Here is a 25,399-nt window from a genome sequence, read left to right as displayed (position 1 = left end):
AATCAGTATTTATTGGGTGTTTTCCGTGTGCTAGATTCTGGTATACAAAGAGGTGGTCACGGTCCCTGCCTAGAATCTGCTATATTATCATCAATTTCATTCATCCTGTAAATTTTTATTGGGTCGCTATTATATACAGACACTGTGCTCGGCAATGAAGAAGGTGGATTAAAAAACAAGAATATTAAAAATTTAGAAAAGAGGACAGTGTAAACAGCTAACAAAGAGAATAAAATGAAAGTACTTGTGAAGAGTAAATTTTAACTGGAGAGATCAGAGGTGCTTCATGGACGAGGTGACACTTGAGCAGGATGTGGACAGATCAGTGAGATTTTAGCGATAGAGCAGAAGGGAGGAGCATCACAGATGTAGACAATTATGTGACCAAAAGTAAATGTGTGTCCCAGGAATAGCAGAGACTGATGTGGCTCAGGTGTGGATTCTGGGCAATAATGGCGAAGGGAGATAAAGCCAGAGAGGTAGAAAGAAGCTAGCTTGGAGAAGCCCTCCAGTGTATGGCAGAACTGTTAGTTTTAGGCAAAGGGAGTCCTTAAAAGTCCATGAGGTCAAGGACAACTGAGAAGTTGTATATGGCATATGTTAAATATCTAAGTTTGGAAAAGAATATTAAGTAGCAGTCAGCACAGGCAAACAGGAGGTGCTTGGCAGAGAATGTTTTTTATTCTGAGTCAAGTGGCTAGCAGGGACCAAGGCATGGGGAGTGGGGGGACCGGTCCCCTTTACTTGGTTAACTCAAATTCATCCCTGTAGGTAGATTTTGAAATTTTTTCAATTCACAGAAAAAGAATGAAAGACAGTAGAGTTGAATGCAGGTCTACCCTTCAACTCACATTCCCAGTCGTGTCCTTTTTAATGATGGAATACAAATGTAATGAAGCAACAGTTAATGAAACCAAATAGAAAATAAATCCTAATGGACCAAAAGAGGAGTGGGTTGGTTCTATTTGTAGTCATGTGAGTGCGCAACAGTTACTTGCCATTCAAAATTAAATGAAAATAGCCTAAACTAGGGATGGAAGTTCACTAGCGCCCGTAGTAATAACCCCTGGCCGTTCCAATTTGTTCACTGCAGTCTGTTTTAAATCAACACCGCATGCTTTGCCGGTAAACTACAATAACTTGGCCAAAAAAATAAATAAAATGATTTTTAGTGTTTTATGCCATGTATTTCTGCATTAATACATGCAGAACTCTCATTGGTGCAGTTTAGATTTTGTCAAACTTAAAGAACCTCTTCATGACGCTGTGGGGAAACTGCTCACTTATCTGGAAGCCGGTCACAATTGGACAGCATCAACCAGCCAGGGACTACTCACAGCTTCCAGAAACATCATTTTCTTTGTTATTGGATACCTTTCCTCTCCCGTGTCTTCTCTCCTTCCTGCCAAACAAGTCAGAGGTTGTCGTTAGGTTTGGATTTCAAAATTGTAGATTCTTTTTGTCATCTAAACTCTAACACTCCCAAGAGTTTGGTTTATATCCCCAAGCACTTAGAATAAGCACCAGACCAGAGGGAAGAATTTAAGCAATACCTCTGTTATGCCTGGTGTGAATAAGTGGTTAGCTGATGTATTTTCCAAAAAGTTTTCATCAGTGAATATAGTACTAGACAGTACTACACCTTTACATACAGTGAATTGTATAGATGCTGGAGTACATGTTGTGAAATTAGCCATAACTATATATTTATAAAGGGGAATAAGATGCTAACCTAAGATGTCAACAGACTTGTTAGGTTTTAAGGGTGTTTTTAAGTGTTACGGTTAATGGTAAGTATGTAATTCAGGTGAGTTGGAGGTTTCACTGACTTTTTTTAGAATAATTGGTTTAGGGTGATTCAAAATATTGATAGTAATTTACCTGAACCAACAATGTTTCAAACAAAAGTACATGACCTCTTTCAAAGCAGTAACAGCATGCACAATTGCTTTTTAAAATCCATGTCAGTGAGTTCTGCTGATGAGAGATTTTGCTTCCATAACCTGTGTTGGCACCAAGATTGAATGCCATCTGGTGTGACTTGCTCACCATTTGAAAAGGTTTTTGTATTTCAATGTCTTAAACTGAAAGATAGGCTAATGTCACACTGGGTTAAAAACACTTACTACAAATAACTGGCAATGTAAAGTCGGTCCTTTCTTCTACACTAATGTAATGTTTCTAATGATAAACAGCATTTAGCTTTTATTTGGTTTTCATCTTGCATTAATAGTAGATGAACCCCCACCCCGCCACCCAAATAAATACCAGTGGTCTCCTTTTACTCCCATTTCACATTTGAGGAGGCACTGGCAAGGAGAATGAGACATGCCTGTTTTGTTGATTAGAGAAGAGGAAACAAAGATATGGGTGATTTTCGTTACAAGCATTAATAAAGATTGCTTGTAGGTTGCAGTGGGATAGATGAGGCCAGATTGCTAATTGTTTTCATTGAAAGGAAGTAAAGATACTAAAAGATTAGATGATGTATGTGTGTATTTCAGGCAGAAGATGGAAGTAAAGAATTACCGCCCTCCCACCCCCCAAAACCCAACTTAGTACACAAGTACTGACATAGTCACTGAACTAGAAACGCACGAGGGGATTTGTCCAGATCTGTTTCAGGGAGAGTGGGGTCCTTTTCACTGGTCTAGATCAGTGCTGTCCAGTAGAACTTCCTGCAGTGTTGGAAATCACTGTCTGGTTTGGTAGCCACTAGCCACAAGTGGCTTTTGAACACTTGAAATGTGGACAGTGTGGCTGAGGAACTGATGTTTTAAATGTTTTAATTTTATTTTGTTTTAATTAATTTGGATTGAAATGGCCACGTGTGGCTGGGAGCTACCAAACTGGACAGTGCCAGTATAGAGTAAGAAGAAGAAGGTGGAGTAGTACCAAAATCAGAACTGGCCTGTTCTGGTTGCACTTCTGTGTTCCTGAAACGGTTGGATCTCGAGGATCTTGAGTGAGTAACGGCACTGGATAGGTGCGTGTGCCATGTAATAAGGTTGTTTGCATTTTCTTGTTTTGTAACTGTTCCCTTTACCTACTTCAGTAAGAAGTCTAGAAACTACAGCTGCAGAGCTTCAGCACTAGTGGAGGAGCAAGTCCTGTTACCTCTGTTTGTCCTCTCAACCATAAGGCTTTTTTATTTTTATTTTCCTAAGCAGTGGCGAGGGGCCAGTGGGAGAGGGAGAGAGAGAATCTCAAGCAGGCTCCACATCCCTTGCCAAGCCTGACACGGGGCTCAACATATGACTCCTAGATCATGACCTGAGCCAAAACCAAGAGTCAGATGTTTAACCAGCTGAGCCACCCCAGGCACCCCTTATCTGTAAGGCTTTTTGAAACACAGGTGTTTGTTTCCACTTTGTCATGTTTCACTGTATCTTTGATTGCTTCTACAGCAGCTCTCCAGAGAAAAGATTGTAGTTAGTGACTCTCAGCCCTTTGGTATCAAGAGCTGGTATTTACTATACTAGGTGGTTAATGGGTTTTATTATCTAGAGTTTGGGATTTACTGCCTCTGAGGCAACAATTGTGCTAATCCTCATGTGAGTTTCCCTTCCTCCTCTCTAGGGGGACACTCAAAAGAATGAAAAGACACTGTCCTTTCATCCCAGCTTTTGTGTCACAGGAGGCAGATAACCAGAATTATATGATGGCTTCATATCGATGAGGTTGTAGCAATTAAAAATAGAGATGTTGTGTACCCCATTGATTTGCAACCTCTGCAGAGTTTAAATTGAGAGCAAGCAAAGAATAAAAAAAAAGTAGATAAATAGGTATACTTACATTCTATACCTGTAAACCCACCCCATTCATTGTTGAAAATCCTGTGCCCATATCTATCTGCAGTTATGACTATGAACTTAAAGCTAAGTTTGAAAACTCTGGCACAAGCTAGAGATTATCTTTCTCTACAGTAAGAAGTGTGCTGTATGTAAACAAAAGAAATACTGTTATATTGAGAAACTTGATTATAAGAATCATTGCTTTGTTTTCTTCTGGGGATTAGCAGCATATTGTTTAGTGGGGTCACACTTCAGTGTCCTAATATCTGTTCTCCATGTCTCCTAGAAGACTGTAACTACAGCTTCTATGATTACCACAAAGACACTACCTCTCGTCTTGAAAGCAGCAACTGCGACCATGCCTGCCTCTGTTGTGGGCCAGAGACCTACCATTGCTATGGTGACCGCCATCAACAGTCAGAAGGCTGTGCTCAGCACTGATGTGCAGAACACACCAGTCAACCTCCAGACGTCTAGTAAGGTCACTGGGCCTGGGGCAGAGGCTGTCCAAATTGTGGCAAAAAACACAGTCACTCTGGTAAGCCAGCAGCTGCTACTCATGTGTGGCCACATGAGAGGGTTCAGGATATGCATTTGTAGAGTATATCCATTTTATGCTCCTGCTGGATTTTTTTAGTCTCCATCATTCAGCCATACCAAGTTTTCCTTTGGGGCTGACAAGGGAATATGGCATTCCTACTATCTGCTCAAATAACTGTACAAGTGTCCCTTGACACCGAGGACCCAGATCCATACAGTGTGTTATCTGCAGTCGAAGTCTGACTTGACTTAGGGAGGCGTGTCCTTCATAAGGGCATGAACACTGTTGCACGTTGCTCTCTCCATCCTGTTCACAGACCTGCCTGTGAAACTTGAGTACTTACAGATTCTCTGGTTCTGTATTACCGATTTGGGGAAAACTCCCCGCTGAACTCCTTTCGTTCACTATCCCTTGAAACTGGCTGCACCTAGGAAGTACTAGAACAAGCTGAGGCACTTAAAAATATTCAAGAAACTCACAAATTAACAGTGTCCGTGTCCAAGGTCTATCAGGGGGAAAAAAAACATCCCTTGAAGAATTACTTGAGCAAAAACTGTTCATGAGATTCTAGGGTGAAATCATTTAGAAATTGATGCCCTCTGAAGCTTGGGGAAAATATAACCAAATTGTGGTTTTAAAGTCTATTCTTAAAATTGCAGCTAAGAGCTCTTGGTGGCTTTTGGATGATGACCAGTGATGAGTAAACTAGATAGCAATAAAGTGAAGCTTCAGCATTTACTGGGAATCTTGAGAGAAGTGACCAGTTATCTCAGTCAAATGCTGAGAATTAGAGACTTCTCTACAGGAATAAAGCCATCCAGTGCTAGATAAAGCTCATATTAGGAAAAAGCCCATTTGGCCAGGCAGCAAGTTTGATTTTACTTTGGATCCAGTCTTGACTTTTAAAATATGTACGTGCAAGAGTTCTTGAATGTCAGAGGAAATTGTCTAAGATTGCCAAGCCTGCTGTGTTTTACTTTAGGCATGTAAGGACACAGAAATGCAGTTGGTTCACTTCTGTAGGGTAAAATGTGCAGGTGGGAGAGTGAAAAAGTTTTCTTCAGGAAGTCTTAATTCAGATGGTTAATTCTACAGTGAAAATTTTTAGAATATATTGTCTGATACAGGGAATAGTGATGCTAAAAATACTTTAAGAACGCCTAGCTTTGATATTGAACAACTGTTGTTCTCTGTGGTTTATTTATTTTTCCCGTTTTTTAGCAGGTTCAGGCAACACCTCCTCAGCCCATCAAAGTACCACAGTTTATACCCCCTCCTCGACTCACTCCACGTCCAAACTTTCTTCCACAGGTGAGTAAAGCAGTGACAAGCCCAGTGATGGGTTAGGTGAGACAGAAGTCCTCATGGGCCCTCTCTGAGTCACATGAAGTGTGTGTATCAGCTCAGCTTTGTTCAGATCTTACTTAGTTAGCTAAAGGTTCTAGATGATGATTTCTATACTGGGAAGAAGCTTATTTGATCACTGGGGTTTCTTAGCAGTGACCAAAGGTAGTAGCAGGGGGATGTGAAGAAAGGGAGAATTTAAGGTACCATTTTAAACCTTATAATGTTAACTTACTGGAAGTTTAGCCAAACCTGCCTGCCAGTGGGGAAGGAATGCCATCACTACTCCCCACCCCCGCCATGAAGGAAACAAAAGGCAAACTAACCAGTGGAAACCAGAGAAATTTAGTTTTGCTCTGGAAAGTAATGGCATTTAGTATCATTTTTAAACACAAAGCCTTGCCTATAGAAGCTTGGACTAGGGTGGTACACAGGAAGCTTTCTACCTAGACCTAGGCAGCTCTGTTTGCGCGTATTGCCCTGGGAGAATTCTTTTAGCAATTGGACTGAACTCATTCTCATGGCAGGATGTCAGGATTGCCCTAGTCTGGGTTTTGAGGGGACTTGACTTGCCAAGTAGAAATCCTAGGAGTTCCCATCTGAGGCCCATGTTGCAGGCAAAGAGAGAAGAGAAAGGAATTTTGTGATCAGTGGACATAGGTGACTTCCAAATTGCCTGTGCAGTAGGTTTGGGCATTGAGAACACAAGATAAAGTGATTTCAGTCATTTATCCGGTAGATCCTTGGGTATCAGAAAAGCCAGTTTTTAAGATAGACCGTTCTCTGCCCTCAGAGAGCTTCAGATCTATGTACAGGCAATCACAGTGTCCATTATGGGAAGTACAAGGTAGTCTGACCACATATGGGGGGAACCCCCATCTCATTCTTAAGAGTATTCTAGAAAGTTTCCTAGAAGAGTTGACATTCAGTCTGAGCCCTAAAATCCTAGTAAAATTAGCCCAACAGAGTTTTGGAGGAAGAATAAGTGTCCCAGGCAGAGGGTAGAGCATATATGCAAATCCAGTATGGAGAGATACATGTAAGCCTAAGGAACCAAAAGGCAATTTGGTATAGCTGACCATGGTGGGCCACATAGCCGACTCAGGCTAGGGGAAGAGGTGAGGCTGGAGAAGCCCATTGTGCCAGAGCTTATGGAGCCTTCTAGACTATGTAGGAATTTGGGCCTTATCCCAGAAACAACAGGGATCTATGAAAACACTTCAAACAAATACCTGAAATGGTGAGTTTTTTTTCTTTTCTTTTCTTTTTTTTTTTTTAAATTCCCTTTTGTCATTGTGTGGAAAATAGATTAGAGATGATCGAGATTGTGGGCAAGAAGAATAGTTAGGACATCAACAGTAATAGCGAATGTTTAAAGACTGCTGCTGTGTACTGTTTACTGTGCGAGGCACTTTCTGTGGGTTATCTGTTTTAATCCCCACAACAGCCCTGTGGAAGTAGGTATTACTATTTTTTTTTAGGTAGGGAACCTAGGGCTTAGTCCATGTTTTCCAGACAGAGGGTCATGACCCATTAGTAGGCTATGTGAAATCAATCTAATGGATCGTGACCAGGGTTCTTAAATAAAATGAACAAAACAGAATATGAAATATTAAGAGTACATAGCGCATATGTAATGTCTCATCAAGTTTTTGTTTTATAGCGATAGAGGTCTATGTCTATATGCAAGTACTGGTTACAGTAAGAAATGTATTCCCTTTAAAAAAAAAAAAAGAAGAAATGTATTCCCTACTGTGTGTCTGCCGCAGCCACCACATGGTCATCTTAAGTTCAGCTAAATATTCAGATTCGTGAGACTGGCCCACACATGGTACCAGTCTACTTGGAACAATACAATACAGAAGCCACAGCTTACCAGCAAGACAGCATCAGACATTTTTTGTCAGCCTGATTGGCAGTCTCTGCAGCTGTCCAGTGATAGCTCAGGTGCAGGGGGATGAGATCTTGATCTAGACGGTAGGAGAGCCATCCTGGCATAGAAGGCTTATGCCATGCAGGAGCCAGTGTATCTTCTAACAATTCCATAGCCATGGCTTTCAAGGTCCCCACACATGGGGACACGCTCAGTTACAAAAGTAACCCCACTTCATGAAGCCCAAAGCATGGTGTCCCATCAAGTATTTTTAATTCTCCCCGTTCAGATTCAGTTTAGCAGTAAGGGATCATTTTTACCATAAGCAATGTTGCCTGGTAACATAGTTGACATTCTTACCCTTAATCAGGTTTCCAGGGGAACAGAGCTGGAGAGTTAACTGCAGGTCAAAGTTTCATGCATCAGGGGAAAAGATTTTGCCCACAGGGTCACTGTACAGAAAGTTTGAAAAATGCTGGCTTAAATCAGGTTATGTTACCTGAGGTTAGCCGGCTAGTAAGAGGTAGGAACCAGGATTTGAACCCAAGCAAGGCTAACCTCCTGTTTTTAATCATAATTCTTTGTCACTGTTCTAGTAAACTAAACATAAGGTAGAGTGATGGCAGGATGAGCATAGAATGTAGCCATATTTGAGAGGGATTTAGGAAGTAGAGGTGGAGTAGAAAGCATCAAGAATGGTTCTGAAGTTTATTTATTTATTGAGGGGATGATAATAGGAGGAAGGAGAGGGTCAGAGGAAGAAATAGGTGAGTTTGAGACATAATGATTTTTTGTTGTCATGGTTTTTAAAGATGTTATTTCTAAGCAATCTCTCTACACCCATCATGGGGCTCAAACTCACAACCCCAAGATCAGGAGTTTCATGTTCCACTGACTGAGCCTGCCTGGAGCCCCTAGACATGTTGATTTTTAATTTCTTGGAAGACTTCCAAGTAGAGATATATGACAGGCAGTTGAGTATGTGATTCTGAAGTTCAGGAAATGTCTGTTCCCGAGATACCAAGTATGAATGTCTTCAGTACAATAGATGGTAATTGAATCCATGGGATGGGTGAGAATTTGCAGGAAGAGTGAGGAGATTGGGAAGAAGAGGTTCCACGACAAAACTCTGAGAAATACATTTCCGATTGGGCAGAGGAAGAGGAAGCCCACAAAGGCGACTTAGAGGAGCAGCCAAGAACAGGGAGTTAGAATCACACTGAATGAAGCCACGAACATGAAGAAATTGAGAATGTGGAATAAGACCAGTGGCAGCATTATTACCACATTGGGCACAAATCCTGAGTGCGATCAGTCTCTGGATTAGGCATTTGACCTCAATCTGAAGAGCCATCATGGTATGGGAGAGGGACCTAAGGTCTGGATTCAGAAAAACCACATGGTAGGGTAACATTTGGACCCTCTTAAGAGCTGATGAGTCTGTTGTTAGATTATATATCCTGATAGCTGTAGAATTAATACCACCAGCATGAATATTAATAAATATTGGCACTAAATACCATTTCACATATAAAGTGTGAAAGACCTGGCAATGTCTTAAACTTACAAGACTTGAGAAATTTCTTTAAGTAATATTATCCTCTCTTTCCCCATAGGTTCGACCCAAGCCTGTGGCTCAGAATAACATTCCTATTGCCCCAGCACCTCCTCCCATGCTTGCAGCTCCTCAACTTATCCAGAGGCCCGTCATGCTGACCAAGTTCACCCCCACGACCCTCCCTACCTCCCAGAATTCCATCCACCCCGTCCGTGTCGTCAATGGGCAGACTGCAACCATAGCCAAAACGTTCCCCATGGCCCAGCTCACCAGCATTGTGATAGCTACTCCAGGGACCAGACTCGCTGGACCTCAGACTGTACAGCTTAGCAAGCCAAGCCTTGAAAAACAGGTACAGGCAGAGTATGCATCTGCTTTGGGCAGGAGTAGCCTTGCCTTTGAGGCTGGGCTGTCTCTAAATACATTCTCTCAAGAATGCTTTATCTCAGCACCATTGTCGGTAACCTGTTGCTCATCATGTGATCATTTATCCGCAGTGCGAAAGGGCCAGTCTTACTGAAGAAAGTTAGGTTGCTTTTCCCACCATCCCCTTACAGATGGATTCAGATTCCTGTGGGAGTGAGCGCCCCCTGCTGGTTCTGAGCAGATATTCACAGATGGGTTTCTGCTGCTCTCGCGAAGCACAGAGGTATAATACACAGAAAATGGCATATTAGTTTTGACCCAATAAGAATCCAGATGAGGATATGACTGTGAAAGTCAGGAAGAGTAAACAAAACAGGGAAAGGGATTTCATTTGACAGATTTCCCCTGGTTATTACAGAAAATGAAGAACCAAATGAAAAAATTAAAATTTCTAAAAAGCTTTTTTTTTTTAAACTCTAGAGAATACAGCCATTTTAGCTTAAATATTGAAGTCTCTCATGTATATTTCTAAAATCAGATTTTCTCTCAAAAACACAAGGCTATGGAAATACAAGTAACCTCCAAAAATACTTAAGGGCTCTGTGATAGAAGACTTCTAAAAACAAGAAAAAGGATTTATAGGCAGTCACCATATTCTATTTAAAGAAAGACCAGTGGCGAGAATGAATTTTGCAAAGAAAAGCATCCTCTTTCAAGAAAGTTGCTTTAAAAAGTCATTGACCTATTTCTAATTGCTCAGGCTTGAGTTCTCATTCTTCTGAAAATAGTCTCTGGTGATCCTGAATCTTCAGCTTCTGGATGGCTGACCATGATTCAGAGAGGCTGGCCAGATGGTAGGAATTAGAGGCTTCCTGCTGCCTTGGCCTTCTTGAACAGAGGATCCTTATGCATAGAGCACCCGGCTTTCTACCCAGACAGCTCATAAATGCAGCAGACCTTGCACTAAAAAGCTGGTACTAAAACCTCATGCTCAGAAAACACAAGGGAAAACAGATATCTTTTCCCGGGGAGCCTACTCAAACCCCAGAAAGTGCTTTGAGGAACAGTTAGAAATAAATTAGTTACGTATGTTTTACATCCTAAATTTTCAAACTTAGTATCAGCAGAACTTCATTATTAAAATATGAAAGCGAAATGCTCAAGCTGGGTAGTTTGGGTAGGGGCGTGTTTGGAGATCAGTTGCCTCGTGTCCTTGCTGGCTTTCAGAGAGCTGGTGAAGAGCCTTAGAGTTCCAAAGAATGCGGTTTCAAAACTCTCTTTTAGATTACCAAATCATATTTTCCTCTGACCTCTTTTTTGGAAAAGATACTTTTAGGAGACCTATTTTTTCAGTTTCATTTTATTTTTACATTTCTCATTTTCCTAAGTACATCTAAGATAATAAATACTCCTAATGAAAGAAAACTCAAACATTATGGAAAGATATAATGAACAAAATGCATCCACCTCATGATCTATGGAAAGAGTAAACTTCTCCCATAATTCTAACCCCTGACACATATAAACAGTATAAACAGTTCCGATTAGATTCCTTCACTTATTTTCTGTGCACCTACTAACATTTTTAAAGCAAAAACCAAAATTAAACAATAAATATTTTGTAACTTGCTTTTTTTCCATATTGGATCTTGAATATCTTTTGTAGGTTCTGGCCTTACATGTTCATAGAGCTTTTAATTTTAATTATAATACCATAAAAAGGTACCCAGGTTTTCTCAAAAATTTTAAAAAGAATTTCTTTCCTAGCAGTAAATTGCATGGTCTCTCTTCTTGTTGATCTAATGGAGGAATCCGGTCATTGCTCTGTTAGTTTAGCAGACCTTCTGGCCTGATGGGCTTGCAGGTTACTAAGCCCCGTCAGCAGGGGTATGCTTTAGACCAGACTCCATTCTCAGAATCCTCTGACTTATGAGCTTTCTGCTGTCCTTCTTTTCTGTGTCTCATTTCCAATATCACATTTATAGAGATTAGGAGATCTCATAGATGGCCTAAGAGTGAAGCAATATAAATATTGTAGCCACAGAAGTATTACTCGCAGTCTGTTCATAGAGTTATCAAAACTTGTGTCCAGCCTTCTCTGTGTGACCAGGTTACATGGGTCCCTTTCTGTTTCCTTTACGGTAATAACATGCATTTAATAGAAATGTATTGATTAGGAGCCAGCTGCTATGCTAAACATGATGCCTGAATACAAGGGTGGTTAAATCAAGGCTAAACCCTCACAGACTCAGTGTGCAGTGCATTTAGAACAGGTACAGATGGAGGCTGTGCCTCGAGGGAAGGAAGCATGGCAAGTTGTGTGGTTTCAAAGGCCTCCCACCTTGGCACAGAAAAAGAAGGCAGTGTCAGTAATAACAACATCGTCTCACGTCTCCTTCCCCATCAGGCATTACCAACTCCTTATCCACCCCAGAGAAGAGCTCCCTTGTCTTACCCTTATTAGAGGCCACATCACATGGTGGCTCTGAGAAAATGAGTGCTAGAGTTTAAAGAGCTTTGAGGCTAGAAACGTTTTTGGCAGAAACATGGAGCCAGGCAAACTTACATCCCCAATACCACTGCCTTTTATGTCCCTGTCTGTCCAGCACTCTGTGAAATGGGGCTAAACACCTGCTATTGATGCACGGAACTAAAATAAAGCATTTAAAGTCTATTAGACTGATGTAGTTAGTTCCTAGGAACTATGTTTGTATTTTATCCACTGCACCCTTCCCTTGCACCAAAGACCTCTTTGTACGTCCCCAAGGTAAGCTACTGAAAAAAAGTCTTGGGTTCGTTGGGAGAAACTGCCAGATTGCCACCCATTTCCCTACTTCTATATATATCTTGCATAGGAACTTATACTCAATCCTCTAAAAAAGGAGTGCTTCCAAGATGAGAGTATTATCTGATGTATTATCCTCAAATCCCAGTCTTCCCTCTTAGGAAACATGCGCTGCTGACTCTTCACCTTTCATGTCAACACTGGTGTTCTAGCAGGGAAGGGAGACCAAGTGACCAGGGATGGATTTTGCTTTACCTTCCATCCAAATTTATTTAACCTTGATTGATGAAACTATTTGGACGTTTATTCTTTTTATTTTTTTTTCAAGGTTTTATTTATTTATTTGACAGAGACACAGCAAGAGAGGGAACACAATCAGGGGGAATAGGAGAGGGAGAAGCAGGCTCCCCACTGAGCAGGGAGCCTGGTACGGGGCTCGATCCCAGGACCCTGAGATCAGGACCTGAGTGGAAGGCAGTCACTTAATGCCCCTTGGACATTTATTTTTTTGCAAGTGGCTAACTTTGATTATTCCTGCAGCCAAGTTTCAGAAGGTGAATTTGGCATTCAGGGTATAACTGGTTAACTTAGTTTTTCTAATCCTGTTAAGAGTGTTTGATTTCTATCTTTATCATACCAAAAAGAACAGGATTTCTAAATTCAAATAGTCATGGGTGCAAAGCAGTAAATATAAATAAGTAAAGCACGCTGGAAGTAAACACGTGGACTTTTTATTTTTCAGTTTTCGATGGGAGCATGAGTACAAGAGATGTCCCACTTTTATTATTTTTTTTAAACCTTTTTTTTTTTTTTAAGATTTTATTTATTTATTTGACAGAGATCACAAGTAGGCAGAGGCAGAGAGAGAGAGGAGGAAGCAGGCTCCCCGCTGAGTAGGGAGCCTGATGCAGGACTCGATCCCAGGACCCTGGGATCATGACCTGAGCTGAAGGCAGAGGCTTTAACCCACTGAGCCACCCAGGCGCCCCTATTCTTAATTTCTCTTTGAAACAAGCATGATAAAACTGACAATTTGGCCTTGGTGTCAGGAAGACCATAGAAGGTAGAAGAGACTGATAAGCTGGAAAGTTAATATAAGCCGTCTCAAGAAAGCAATTACTTCTTGACAGTAGCCAACTTTTTTTTTTAATTATATGGAAACTTTGCCTTTAAGAAAGGGCAGAAATCCAGATATTTTGAGAAATTGCCTACTTTTAAAAATACTGATAACTGTTTAAACACCATGTAGGCAAAAAATAACATTGCAGGACAGCTTTACCTCTGGGTAAATGGTTTTAATGTCTGATTTTAGCTTTTTGGGGTTTGTTTGTTTCCCAGTTATTGTTTCACTCGGGTGATATTCATACCATGTAAAATTAACCGTGTTGAAATGAAGAATTCACTGGCATTTAGTACATTTACAGTGTTGTGCAACCACAACCTCTGTCTAGTTCCAAAACATTTTCATTACTCCAAGATAAAACCCAGGATCTCTTAAGTAATTACTCCATTTGCTCCTCTCTCTGCTTTTTGTGTCTATAGATTTACCTATTCTGATATTCCATACAGATGGAATCATGTAATGTGTTATCTTTCATGGCTGGCTTCTTTTACTTAGCATACTATTTTCCAGATTCCTCTATATCATAACATGTATCAGTACTTCATTTCTTTTTAACAGTTGAATAAGAGTCCACTGTATGTATATACCACAACTTGTTTATCCATTCATCCATTGATGGACCTTTGGTTTATGTCTACCTTTTGGCTATTGGGAATAGTACTGCTATGAGAATTCATGTACAAATATTCGAGTATCTGTTTTCCATTCTTTGGGGGTCTATACCTAAGTGGAATTGCTGGACCATGTAATGGTTCTGGGTTTAACTTTTGGAGGAACTGCCACACTGTTTCCAAAGCAGCTGAATCCTTTTCCATTCCCACCAGCAATGTATTAGCATGCCGTTTTCTCTGCATCCTTGGTAATACTTACTATTTTCTCTTTTTAAAAACTATAGCCACCCTAGTGGGTATGAAGTGGTATTGCATTGTGGTTTTGATTTGTATTTCATTAATGATTAAAATTGTTGGACATCTTGTGCTTGTTGGCCATTTGTATATCTTCTTTAGAGAAATAGTTCTTTGCCAGTTTCTATATTGGGTTGTCTTTTTGTTGTTGAGTTATAAGGGTTTTTTGTATAATCTGAGTATTAGATTCATATCAGATTTGCAGGTATTTTTCTCCCATTCTATAGGTTATCTTTTCACTTTTTTTTTTTCTTGGAAGCCTGTATTTTCCTTATTTTATGGGTAGTGTCCTTTGATACTCAAAACTTTTTAACTTTGATGAAGTCCAGTTTATCTTTTCCTTTTGTTGCTTGTGGTTTTTGTGTCACATCTAGGAATCCATGGTCACATCTAAGAAAATGAAGATTTACCCCTAATTTTTCTTCTAAGAAGTTGTATGGTTTTGGGGCACCTGGGTGGCTCAGTGGGTTGAAGCCTCTGCCTTCGGCTCAGGTCAAAATCCCAAGGTTCTGGGATCAAGCCCCGCATCGGGGAGTCTCTGCTCAGCAGGGAGCCTGCTTCCCTTCCTCTCTCTCTGCCTGCCTCTCTGCCTACTTGTGATCTCTGTCTGTCAAATAAATAAATAAAAATCTTAAAAAAAAAAAAAAGAAGTTGTATGGTTTTAGCTTTTACTATTTAGGTTAGTAGTTCATTTTGACTTAATTTTTGTATAGAATATTAGATAAGGGCCTAATTTCATTCTTTTGCATGTGGTTATCCATTTCTTTTGTCACTATTTGTTGAAGAGACATTTCCCATTTGAATGATCATGGCACCATTATTGAAAACCAGTTGGCCATTGATGTGTGGATTTATTTCTGGACTCTCAATCCTGTTCTGTTGGTCTGTAGATCTGTCATTGCACCAGTACCAACCAAACTCTCTTACCTCTTACTGTAATTTTGTAGTAAGTTTTTAAATTGGGAAGTGTGGGTCCTCCAATGTTTTTCTTTTTCAACATTGTTTTGGCTATTCATGGTTCCTTCAATTCCTACGTGAATATGAAAATTGGTTTTTTCTTCAATTCTTCTGCCAAAAAAAGGCCGTTGGAATTTTAATAGAAATTATATTGAATCTGTAGGTTGCTTTGCATAGCATTATTAACAATATTAAGTCTTCCAGTTCTTCTTTCCATTCACTTAGGTTTTCTTTATTTCTTTAAGCAGTGGTTTATAGTTTGCAGTACACAGTCTTTTATCCCCTTAGTTAAATGTATTCCTAGGTATTTTATTCTTTGGGATGCTATTATAAATGTAACTGTTTTCTTAATTTCCTATTACAGTTGTTTGTTACTGTTATATAGCAGTACAGCTGATTTTTGTGTTCATATTGTACCTTGCAACTTTGCAGAGTTTCTTATTAGCTCTAATAATTGTTTGTGGACTCTTTGGAATCTCTATATGTAAGATCATGTCCTTTGCAAATAGAGATAGGTTTACGTTGTCCTTCCCAATTTGGATGCCTCTTACATCTTTTGCCTAATTGCTGTGGCTAGAACTTCCACCATAGCGTTGAGTAGCACTGATGGAAGTGGCATACTTCTCTTGTTCCCAATCTCAGAGGAAAAGCTTTCAGTCTTTTGCCATTGAGTATGATGTTAACTATGGTTTCTCATTAATGCCCTTTAGAAAGTTGAGGAAGTTTCCTTCTATTCCTAGCTTTCTGAGTGTTTTATCATGAATGAGTGTTAAGTTGTTTTTTCTGCATTGAGATGGTCATGTGTTGGGGGGTGGTTTGCCCTCATTTATTAATGTGATCTATTATATTCCTTTCATTCCTGGGGTAAGTTCTACTTTGTCATGGTATATCATCCTTTTATTTTTTTAAGATTTTATTTACTTTGTAGAGAAAGTGCAAATGCAGGGGAGGGGGAGTGCTGAGGTGAAGCAAAGCGGGGAAGAAGAAGGAAAGAATACCAAGCAGACTCCATGCTGAGTACAAAGCCCTACATGATGCTTGATCTCACGACTGACTCCGACTCCGAGGTCATGACTGGAACAGAAACCAAGAGTTGGGCATTCAACCGTGTGTGCCACCCAGGTGCCCCTGTATCATCCTTTTAATATGCTGTGAGATTCAGCTTGCTAGTATTTTATTAAGTTTTTTTTCACTGTATAAGGGACACTGGTCTGTGCTTTCTATTTTGGGGATGTCTTTGACTTTGGTTTCAAGGTAATACTGGCTTCATAGAACAAGTTAGGAAGTGTTAATTCTTTAAATATGTGATAGAATTCATCAGTGAAGCTGTCTGATTCTGGACTTTTGGGGGAGGATTTTAATTACTGTTTCAGTTTGTTTACCTGTTACAAGTCTGTTGAGATTCTCCATTTCTTCTTGAGTCAGTTTTGGTAATTTGTGTGTTTGTAACAATTTGCCCATTACACCTATATTATTTAATTTGTTGGTAATTCTTCAGTGTACTCTCCTCTAGTCCTTTTTATTTCTATAAGATTGGTACTAATGTCCCCACTTCTACTTGTGATTTTTATGATTTGTGTCTTGTCTCTTTTTTTTTCCTTAGAGTGTCCAGCTAAAGCCTTCTCAATTTTGTTATCTTTTTGAAGAATCAACTTTTGGTTTCATTAATTCTGTTGTTTTTCTGTTCTCCGTTTCATTTATTTCTACTGTAACTTTTATTATTTTCTTTGTTCTGCTAGCTTTGGGTTTAAGTTCTCCTTTTTCTATTTTCTTAAAAGTTTTTCTAGTTCCTTAAGGTTTAAAGTGAGGTTATTGACTTGAGATCTTTCTTATTTTTTAAGGTAAACTGTTAGAGCTACAAATTTCCTCCTGAGTACTACTTTTACTACATCACATCAGTTTTGGTATATTGAGTTTTCATTTGTATTCCTCTTAAAGTATTTCCCAAATTCTCTGGCTGTTTCTTCTTTGACCCATTGGTTGTTCAAGAGTGTGTTGTTTAAGGCTCAGTGGGTTAAGTTTCTGCCTTCGGCTCAGGTTACGATCTCAGGGTCCTGGTATCGAGCCCCACATCGGGCTCTCTGCTCAGCAGGAGCTTGCTTCCCCCTCTCTCCGCCCGCCTCTCTGCCTACTTGGTGATCTCTTTCTGTCAAATAAATAAATAAAATCTTTAAAAAAAAAAAAAAGTGTGTTGTTTAGGTTCCACATATATTAAGTTTTCCAGTTTTCCTTTATCACTGATTTGTAGCTTCTTTATGTCGTGGTCAGAGAAGGTACTTTGTATTATTTAAGTATTTTAATATTTGTTAGGATTTGTTTTGTGGCCTAAAACATGATCTGACCTAGAGAATGTTCATATTTACTTGAGAATGTATGTTCTATTGTTGTTGAATAAACTCTTCTTTATATGTCTGTTAGATCTAGTTGGTTTATAGTGTTGTTCAAGTCCTCTGTTTCCTTACTGATCTTTTTTTTTTTTTTTTTAAAGATTTTATTTATTTGACAGACTGCGAGAGAGGGAACACAAGCAGAGGGAGTGGGAGAGGGGAAAACAGGCATCCTGCAGAGCAGGGAGCCCAATGCGGGGCTCGAACCCTGGGATCATGACCTGAGCAGAAGGCAGATGCTTAACGACTGAGCCACCCAAGCGCCCCTGATCTTTTTTTTTAATAAAGATTTTATTTATTTAATTATTTGAGAGAGAGCAGGAGGAGAGTTGGGGGAGGAGGAGTAGAGAGAGAGGGAGAAGCAGACTCCCCACTGAGCAGAGGGAGCCCATTGCAGGGCTCAGTCGCAGGACCCTGAAATCATGACCTGAGCTGAAGTTAGTTGCTTAACTGACTGAGACACCCCGTCACCCCTCCTTACTGATCTTTTATCTACATGTTCTTTCCATTCTTTAAAGCGAAGCATTAAAGTCTCCAATTATTATTATAAAAATTTTATTTCTTCATTCAGTTCTGTCAATTTTTGCTTCATATATGTGAGAATCTGTTGTTTGGAGCATATATATTTAAAATTGTCTTATCTTCTTCATGAATTACCCTTTTATCAATGTATAATGACCTTCCTTGTCTCCTGTAACAATTCTTGACTCAAAGTGAGTTTTGTCTGATACTAGTAGAGCCGTCCCTGGACTCTTTTGGTTACTATTTGCATGGAGTATCTTTTTTCATTCTTTGACTTTCAACCTGTTTGTATCTTTGGCTCCAAGATGAATCTATTGTAGACTGTGTATATTTCAGATCTTTTTTTTTTTTTATCCATTCTGTCACTCTCTGTCTTTTAATTGGTGGGTTTAACCCAGTTACATTTAAAGTGATTGCTGATAACAAAGGACTTAAGCCATTTTGTTGTTTGTTTTCTGCATGTCTTATGTCTTCTTTGTTCTTGGTTTCTCTAATACTGCCTTCTGTTATGTTTGGTTTTTCTTTCTAGTGCACACTTTTGATGCCCTCATTTCCTTTTCTGTATATATTTCAGTTATTTTCTTAGTGGTTACCATGGGGATTACAGTTAACATTCATAAATTTTTAACAACTGAATTGATACCAGCTCAGCTTTAATAATATACAAAAACATTGTTCCTATACAGCTCTGCCCCCACTTTACGTTGTTATTGTCACAAATTATCTCTCTATACATTATATGCTCACTAATATAGATTTATGTATTTCTTTCTTAAATCCCGTAGGAAACAAAAGAGAAGTTAGAAATCAAAGATACAATAATATTGGATTCTACTTTTACCTGTGTAGTTTCCTTTACTGTAATTCTTATTTCTTTGTATGGCTTTAAGTTACTATCTGGTGTCTTTTTATTTCAGCCTGAAGAACTCCCTTCAGCATTCCTTTTAGGTCAGATCTACTAGCAATGAACTTCCTTGGCTTTTTGCAGGATATAGCATTCTTGGTTGATAGTGATTTTCTCTCAGCACTTTTAATATATAATCCTGCTACCTCTGGTCTCTGGTCTCTGGGAAGAGGTTGGCTGCTAACCATATTGAGGACCTCTTCTATGTAATATATCACTTATGTCTTGCTGCCTTTTTTTTTTTTTTAAGAGATTTTATTTATTTATTTGACAGAGATTACAAGTAGGCAGAGAGGCATGTCTTGCTGCTTTTAAGATTTTTCTCTTTGCAGGGCACCTGGGTGGCTCAGTGAGTTAAGCCTCTGCCTTTGGATCAGGTCATGATCTCAGGGTTCTGGGATGGAGCCCCGCATTGGGCTCTCTGCTCAGCAGGGAGCCTGCTTCCCCCTCTCTCTCTGCCTGCTGCTCTGCCTACTTGTGACCTCTCTCTGTCAAATAAATAAATAAAAATCTAAAAAATAAAAAAGATTCTCTCTTTGCCTTAGCTTTTGACAGTGTGACTACAGTGTCTCACTGTGGATCTCATTTATTTATTTTCAATTTCTTTTTTTTTTTTTGGCAACACAGATTTTTTTAAATTATAAGTTTATTATTATTTAAAGATTTTATTGATTTATTTGAGAAAATGAGAGTGCACAAGTGTGGTGGGGAGGAGCAGAGGGAGAGGGAGAAGCAGACCCCCCACTGAGCAGAGAGCTTGATGTGGGGCTCAATCCCAAGACCCTTGGGATCATGACCTGAACCTAACACAGATGCTTAACCAACTGACCGACCCAAGTTCCCCTATTTTATTATTTTTTAAGTTTTTATTTTAATTTCTGTTAGTTACCATACAGTGTTATATTAGTTTTAGGAGTACAAAATAGTGATTTAGCAGTTCCACACACCACCTGATGCTCATCACAAGTACAGTTCTTAATCCCCTTCACCTATTTAACTCATCCCCCACCACTCTGCCCTCTGGTAACCATCAGTTTATTTGCTAAAATTAAGAGTTTATTTCTTCATTTGTCTTTCTCTCTTTTTTTTTTTCCCCCTTTGCTCATTTGTTTTGTTTCTTAAATGCCACATATGAGTGAAGGCATATGGTATTTGTCTTTCTCGGACTTGTTTTATTTAGCGTTATATTCTCTAGATCCATCCATGTCATCGAAAATGGCAAGATATTGTTCTTTTTTGTGGCTGAATAATATTCCATTGTATATATATAAACCACACTTCTTTATCCATTCATCCAACAGAGGGGTGCATGTATCCCTTTGAATTTTTGTTTTTGTGTTTTTTGGGTAAATACCCAGCAATGAGATTGCTGGATCATAGGGTAGCTCTGTTTTTAACTTTCTGAGGAAACTCCATATTGTTTTCCAGAGTGGCTGTACCAGTTTGCATTCCCACCAATAGTGCAAGAATATTCCTTTTTCTCCCCATCCTCATCAACACTTGTTCCTTGCATTTCTGATATTAGCCATTCTGACAGGTGTGAAGCGATATCTCATTGTAGTTTTGATTTGTGTTTCCCTGATGATAAGTAATGATGAACATCTTTTCATGTATCTCTTGACTGTCTGGATGTCATCTTTGGCAAAATGTCTGTTTACGTCTTCTGCCCATTTTAAAATTGGATTATTTGGTGTTTGGATGTTGAGTTTTGTAAATTCTTTATGTATCTTGGCTACTAACCCTTTAGCAGATACGTCTTTTGCAAATAGTGAAAGTTTCTCTTTTTCCCTACCCATTTGAATGACTTTTCTTTGTGTTGTCTGATTGATGTGGCTAGGGCTTCCAGTATAATGTTGAGTAAAAGTGGTGAGAGTAGACATCCTTATCTTGTTCCTGACCCTAGGAGAAAAGCTCTCAGTTTTTCTCCATTGAGGATGGTGTTAGCTGTGGGTTTTTTATATGTGGCCTTTATTATGTTGAGGTATGTTCTCTCTAAGCCTACTTTGTTGAGGGTTTTTATTGTGAATGGATGTTGTTGTACTTTGTCAAATGCTTTTTCTGTGTCTATCAAAATGATCATATGTTTCTTATCCTTTCTCACTGATATGATGTATCACATTAATTGATTTGTGAATATTGAACCACCCTTGCAAGTCAGGAATAAGTCCCACTAGTCATGGTGGTGAATGATTTTTTTAAGTGTATTATTGAAATTGGTTTCCTAGTATTTTGTTGAGGATTTTTGCATTCATGTTCATCACAGATACTGGCCTTTAGTTCTCTTTTTAAGTGGTGTCTTTATTCAGTTTTGGTATCAGGAGAATGCCAGCCTCATTGAATGAATTTGGAAGTTTTCCTTCCTTTTCTATGTTTTGGACTATTTTGAGAAGAAGAGGTATTAACTCTTCTTTAAAGTTTGATAGAATTTGCCTGTGAAGCCATCTGGTCCTAGATTTTTGTTTATTGGAAGTTTTTTCATTACTGATTCGGTTTCTTTGATATTTATTGGTCTGTTCAAGTTTTCTGTTTCTTCCTGTTTCACTTTTTGTAATTTATATGTTTCTAGGAATTTATTACTTCCAGATTGTCCAGTATGTTGGCATATAGTTTTTCATAATATTCTCTTATAATTGTTTGTATTTCTTTGATTTGGGTAGTTACTTCTCTTCTTCCATTCATGATTTCACTTATTTGGGCCCTTTCTCTTTTTTTTCTTGATAAGTCTGGCTTGCTTCCCCCCAGCCCCCTCCCAAAGAACCAACTCTGTTCTGTTCTATTGTTCTATTCTGATCTGTTCAATTGTTATTTTAGTTTCTATATCGCTTATTTCTGCTCTTTTCTTTATCACTTATTTCTGCTCTGTCTTTATTATTCCTTCCTTCTGCTGATTTTAGGTTTTGTTTGCTCTCTTTTTCTAGCTCCTTTTGGTGTTTAAGCATAGTTGTTTATTTGAGATTTTTCTTACTCCTTGAGGTAGGCCTGTATTGCTATATTCTTCCCTCTTAGAACCACTTTGCTGCATCCCAGAGGTTTTAGAATGTTATGTTTTCATTTTAATTGCTTTCCATGTCCTTTTTTGTTTCTTCCTTTAGTTCCTGGTTGACCCATTCATCGTTTAGTAGCATGTTATTTAATCTCCATGATTTTGTGGTCTTTCCAGATTGCGGCTGACTTTTAATTTCTTAGCACTGTGGTCAGAAAAGGTGCATGGTATGACTTCAGTCTTCTTGAATTTGTTGAGGCTTGTGTTGTAGGCTAATATGTGATCTGTTCTGGAGAAAGATTTGTGTGCACTTGAAAAAAATGTGTGTTCTACTGTTTTAGGGTGAAATGTTCTGAATCTATCTATTGAATCCATCTGTTCCAGTGTGTTGTTCAAAGCCACTGTTTCCTTGTTGATTTTCTGTTTGGATGATCTGCCCATCAATGTAAGTGACATGTTAAAGTCCCCTATGACTGTTGTATTATTATTGATTAGTTCATTTATGTTTGTTACACACTGTTTTATGTATTGGGGCGCTCCTGTGTTGGGTACATAAGTATTTACAGTTGTTCTATCTTCTTGTTGGATTGTCCCCTTTATTATTATATGTGTCCTTCTTTGTCTCTTATTACAGACTTTGTTTTAAAGTCTTTTATCTGGGGCACCGGTGGCTCAGTAAGGTAAGCATCCAATTCTTGGTTTTAGCTCAGGTTATGATCTCAGGATTGTGAGACTGAGCCCCACATCAGGTACGGCACTGGATGTGAAACCTGCTTAGGATTCTCTCTTTCCCTCTCCCTCTGCCCTTCCACCACATGTGCACAGTCACACACTCTCTCACTTTCCCTCTCAAATAAATCTTTAAAGTCTTTTTTTATGATATAAGTATTGCTACTCTGGCTTTCTTTTGATAGGTATTTCTCCATGACCTCATTTTCAATCTGTAGGTGTCTTTAGGTCTAAAATGAGTGTCTGGTATATAGCATACAGATGGGTCTTAGTTTTTTTTTAATCCACCCTCTCACCCTATGTCTTTGATTGGACACTTTTGTCCATTTATGTACAAAGTAATTATTGCTGTATTTTAATTGCCACTGTATCCCTTGTTTTGTGTTTTTTTCTGAGAATTTTCTCTGATCCCCTCTTGTCTTTGTTTTGCTGATTTTCTTTAGTGATATATTTGGATTTCTTTTTCTTTTTTCTTTGCATATTTATTGTGGTTTTTGATACATGGTTACCATTAGGTTTGTATATAACATCTTACGCATATAGTAGTCTGTATTTTTTTTTTTTTTAAAGATTTTTTATTTTTTTATTTTGACAGAGAGAAATCACAAGTAGACGGAGAGGCAGGCAGAGAGAGAGGGAAGCAGGCTCCCTGCTGAGCAGAGAGCCCGATGCGGGACTCGATCCCAGGACCCTGAGATCATGACCTGAGCCGAAGGCAGCGGCTTAACCCACTGAGCCACCCAGGCGCCCAGTAGTCTGTATATTAAGTTGAAGATTGTTCAAGTTTGAACCCATTCTTTTCTTCTCCCCCTCCATGTTTTATGTATATGGTATATTTTATATCCTTTTGTGTGTGTGAGTTCCTTGACTTCTTTTACAGAAATATTCACTTTTACTGCTTTTGCATTTCCTGTCTCTATACTGTCACTTTTGGTCTCTCCCTTCCACTTGAAGAGTCCCCTTTAATATTTCTTACAGGGCTGGTTTAGGGTCATGAACTCCTTTAGTTTTTGTTTGTCTGGGGAAGTCTTTATCTCCTTCTATTCTGAATGGTAGTCTTGCAGGATAGAGTATTCTTAACTGCAGATTTTTGCCATTCAGCACTTTGAATATATCATGCCACCCCCCCCCCCGGCTTGCAAAGTTTCCGTTGAAAATCTCTTGCTAGACTTATGAGTTTTCCCGCATAAGTTACTGACTTCTTTTTGTCTTGCTATTTTTAAATTTTTTTCCTTGTCACTATATTTTGCCAGTTTAAATACAGTATACCTTAGTGTGGGTCTGCTTTTGTTGACTTTGATGGGAGTTCTCTGCCTCCTGGATCTGGATATCTGTTTCCTTCCCCAGATTAAGAAGGTTTGCAAATATTTTTTCTTCTAATACATTTTCTGCCTCCTTTTCTCTTTCTCTTCTTTTTCTGGGACTCCTATAATACAGATTATTATATTTGATGGAGTCACTGAGTTCCATAAGCATATTCTCATTTTGTATAATTCTTTTTTTGTTTCTTTTGTTCACCTTGATTACTTTCCATTGCTCTGTGTTATAGATCACTAATTTATTCCTCTGCTTCTTCCATCCTGTTATTATCCTATCAAACACATTTCTCATTTCATTTATTGAGCCCTTTATCTCTGCTATATTATTCCTTATCCCTGTGTTAAGGGTCTCACTCATGTATTCCGCTCTTTTATCAAATCCATTGTGTATCCTTATGCTTTAAATTCTCTATCAGCCATGTTACTTATATCTGTTTTACTTAGATCTCAGGCTCTGGCCTTGTCCTGTTCTTTCATCTGGGATGGATAAATATCTGTCATCTCCTTTTGTCTGCCCCCGTGTGTCTGTTTCTGTGTGTTAAGAAAGTCCACTGTTTCTTCTTTTCTTGCAAGTAGTGACTTTATGAAGAAGAGTTCCTGGAGTGCCCTGCAGTGCAGTGTCTCCTGTTCCCGGAGACTGGCACTTCGGGAGAGTATCCTAGGTATTGCTTTTGCCCTGCTCTTGAGCCTGAATCACATTTCCTTTCAGTGGAGTCATCTGCCCTGACTCTCTGCCTCTTTGGGGCTGTGCTTGCTTTCTGTGGTGTTCCTGGGATCCAGGCAGGCTAGCTCTGAGGGGTCGTGCCCACTGGGGAACTTTTGAGTGTGGGGGTAGCACAACTTGCCCTGGGCCACTCGTCCTATGATGAGTTTCCTGAAGTGCTGTGGGTGGCCAGTGGAGTGGGCTAAGTGTGGCTGGGTCTGGTGCAGAACTAAGGGACCACAGGACGCACGCTGCATGCAGTGGCTGGACCAGGCATGCACACTAACAGAATCTACTGTGAGCCCAAGGCTGAGGCTAGCTGGTCCTCTAGAGAACTTGTGGGTGTGGTGCCCTGCGAGCTGGTTTGGTAGCAAGCATCTGTGCAGCACTGTCTCCTGCAGGTTTATGCTTAGAGGAAGGATGGGGAAGGTGGAAGATGGCACCTGCTAGCTCCTTTGTTTTTAGAGAAGTCCCCCAACATGCTACAACATCAGTATGAATGGATCTGTCTCCCATTTGACCCCAGTGTTGTGCAAATTGCCATTTTTATGTTGCCTGTTGGCTCAGGTTGCTATCCCTTTAAGGGTGTTGACCCAGCTATCACTC

The 25,399-nt window shown here is 39.4% G+C and overlaps 1 protein-coding gene across 19 annotated transcripts in view; it reads left to right on the top strand.

Moving 5' to 3' along the window:
• The window catches only part of PHF21A (PHD finger protein 21A), a 191,190-nt gene that overhangs the window by 142,876 nt on the left and 22,915 nt on the right, over positions 1-25,399 (top strand). For 13 of the 19 annotated variants that reach the window (XM_032359991.1, XM_032360006.1, XM_032359992.1 and 10 more), the window contains 3 exons: positions 4,081-4,332; positions 5,557-5,646; positions 9,169-9,462. In XM_032359991.1, coding sequence (XP_032215882.1) covers positions 4,081-4,332; positions 5,557-5,646; positions 9,169-9,462 — 636 coding nt within the window. The remainder of the gene's footprint in view (positions 1-4,080; positions 4,333-5,556; positions 5,647-9,168; positions 9,463-25,399) is intronic. The other 6 variants (XM_032360007.1, XM_032360004.1, XM_032360008.1 and 3 more) reach the window with 4 other exon arrangements.

This window comes from Mustela erminea, chromosome 9 (genome assembly GCF_009829155.1).
Source record: "Mustela erminea isolate mMusErm1 chromosome 9, mMusErm1.Pri, whole genome shotgun sequence".
NCBI classification, from domain to species: domain Eukaryota; kingdom Metazoa; phylum Chordata; class Mammalia; order Carnivora; family Mustelidae; genus Mustela; species Mustela erminea.
This window is presented reverse-complemented; position numbering and strand designations above follow the sequence as displayed.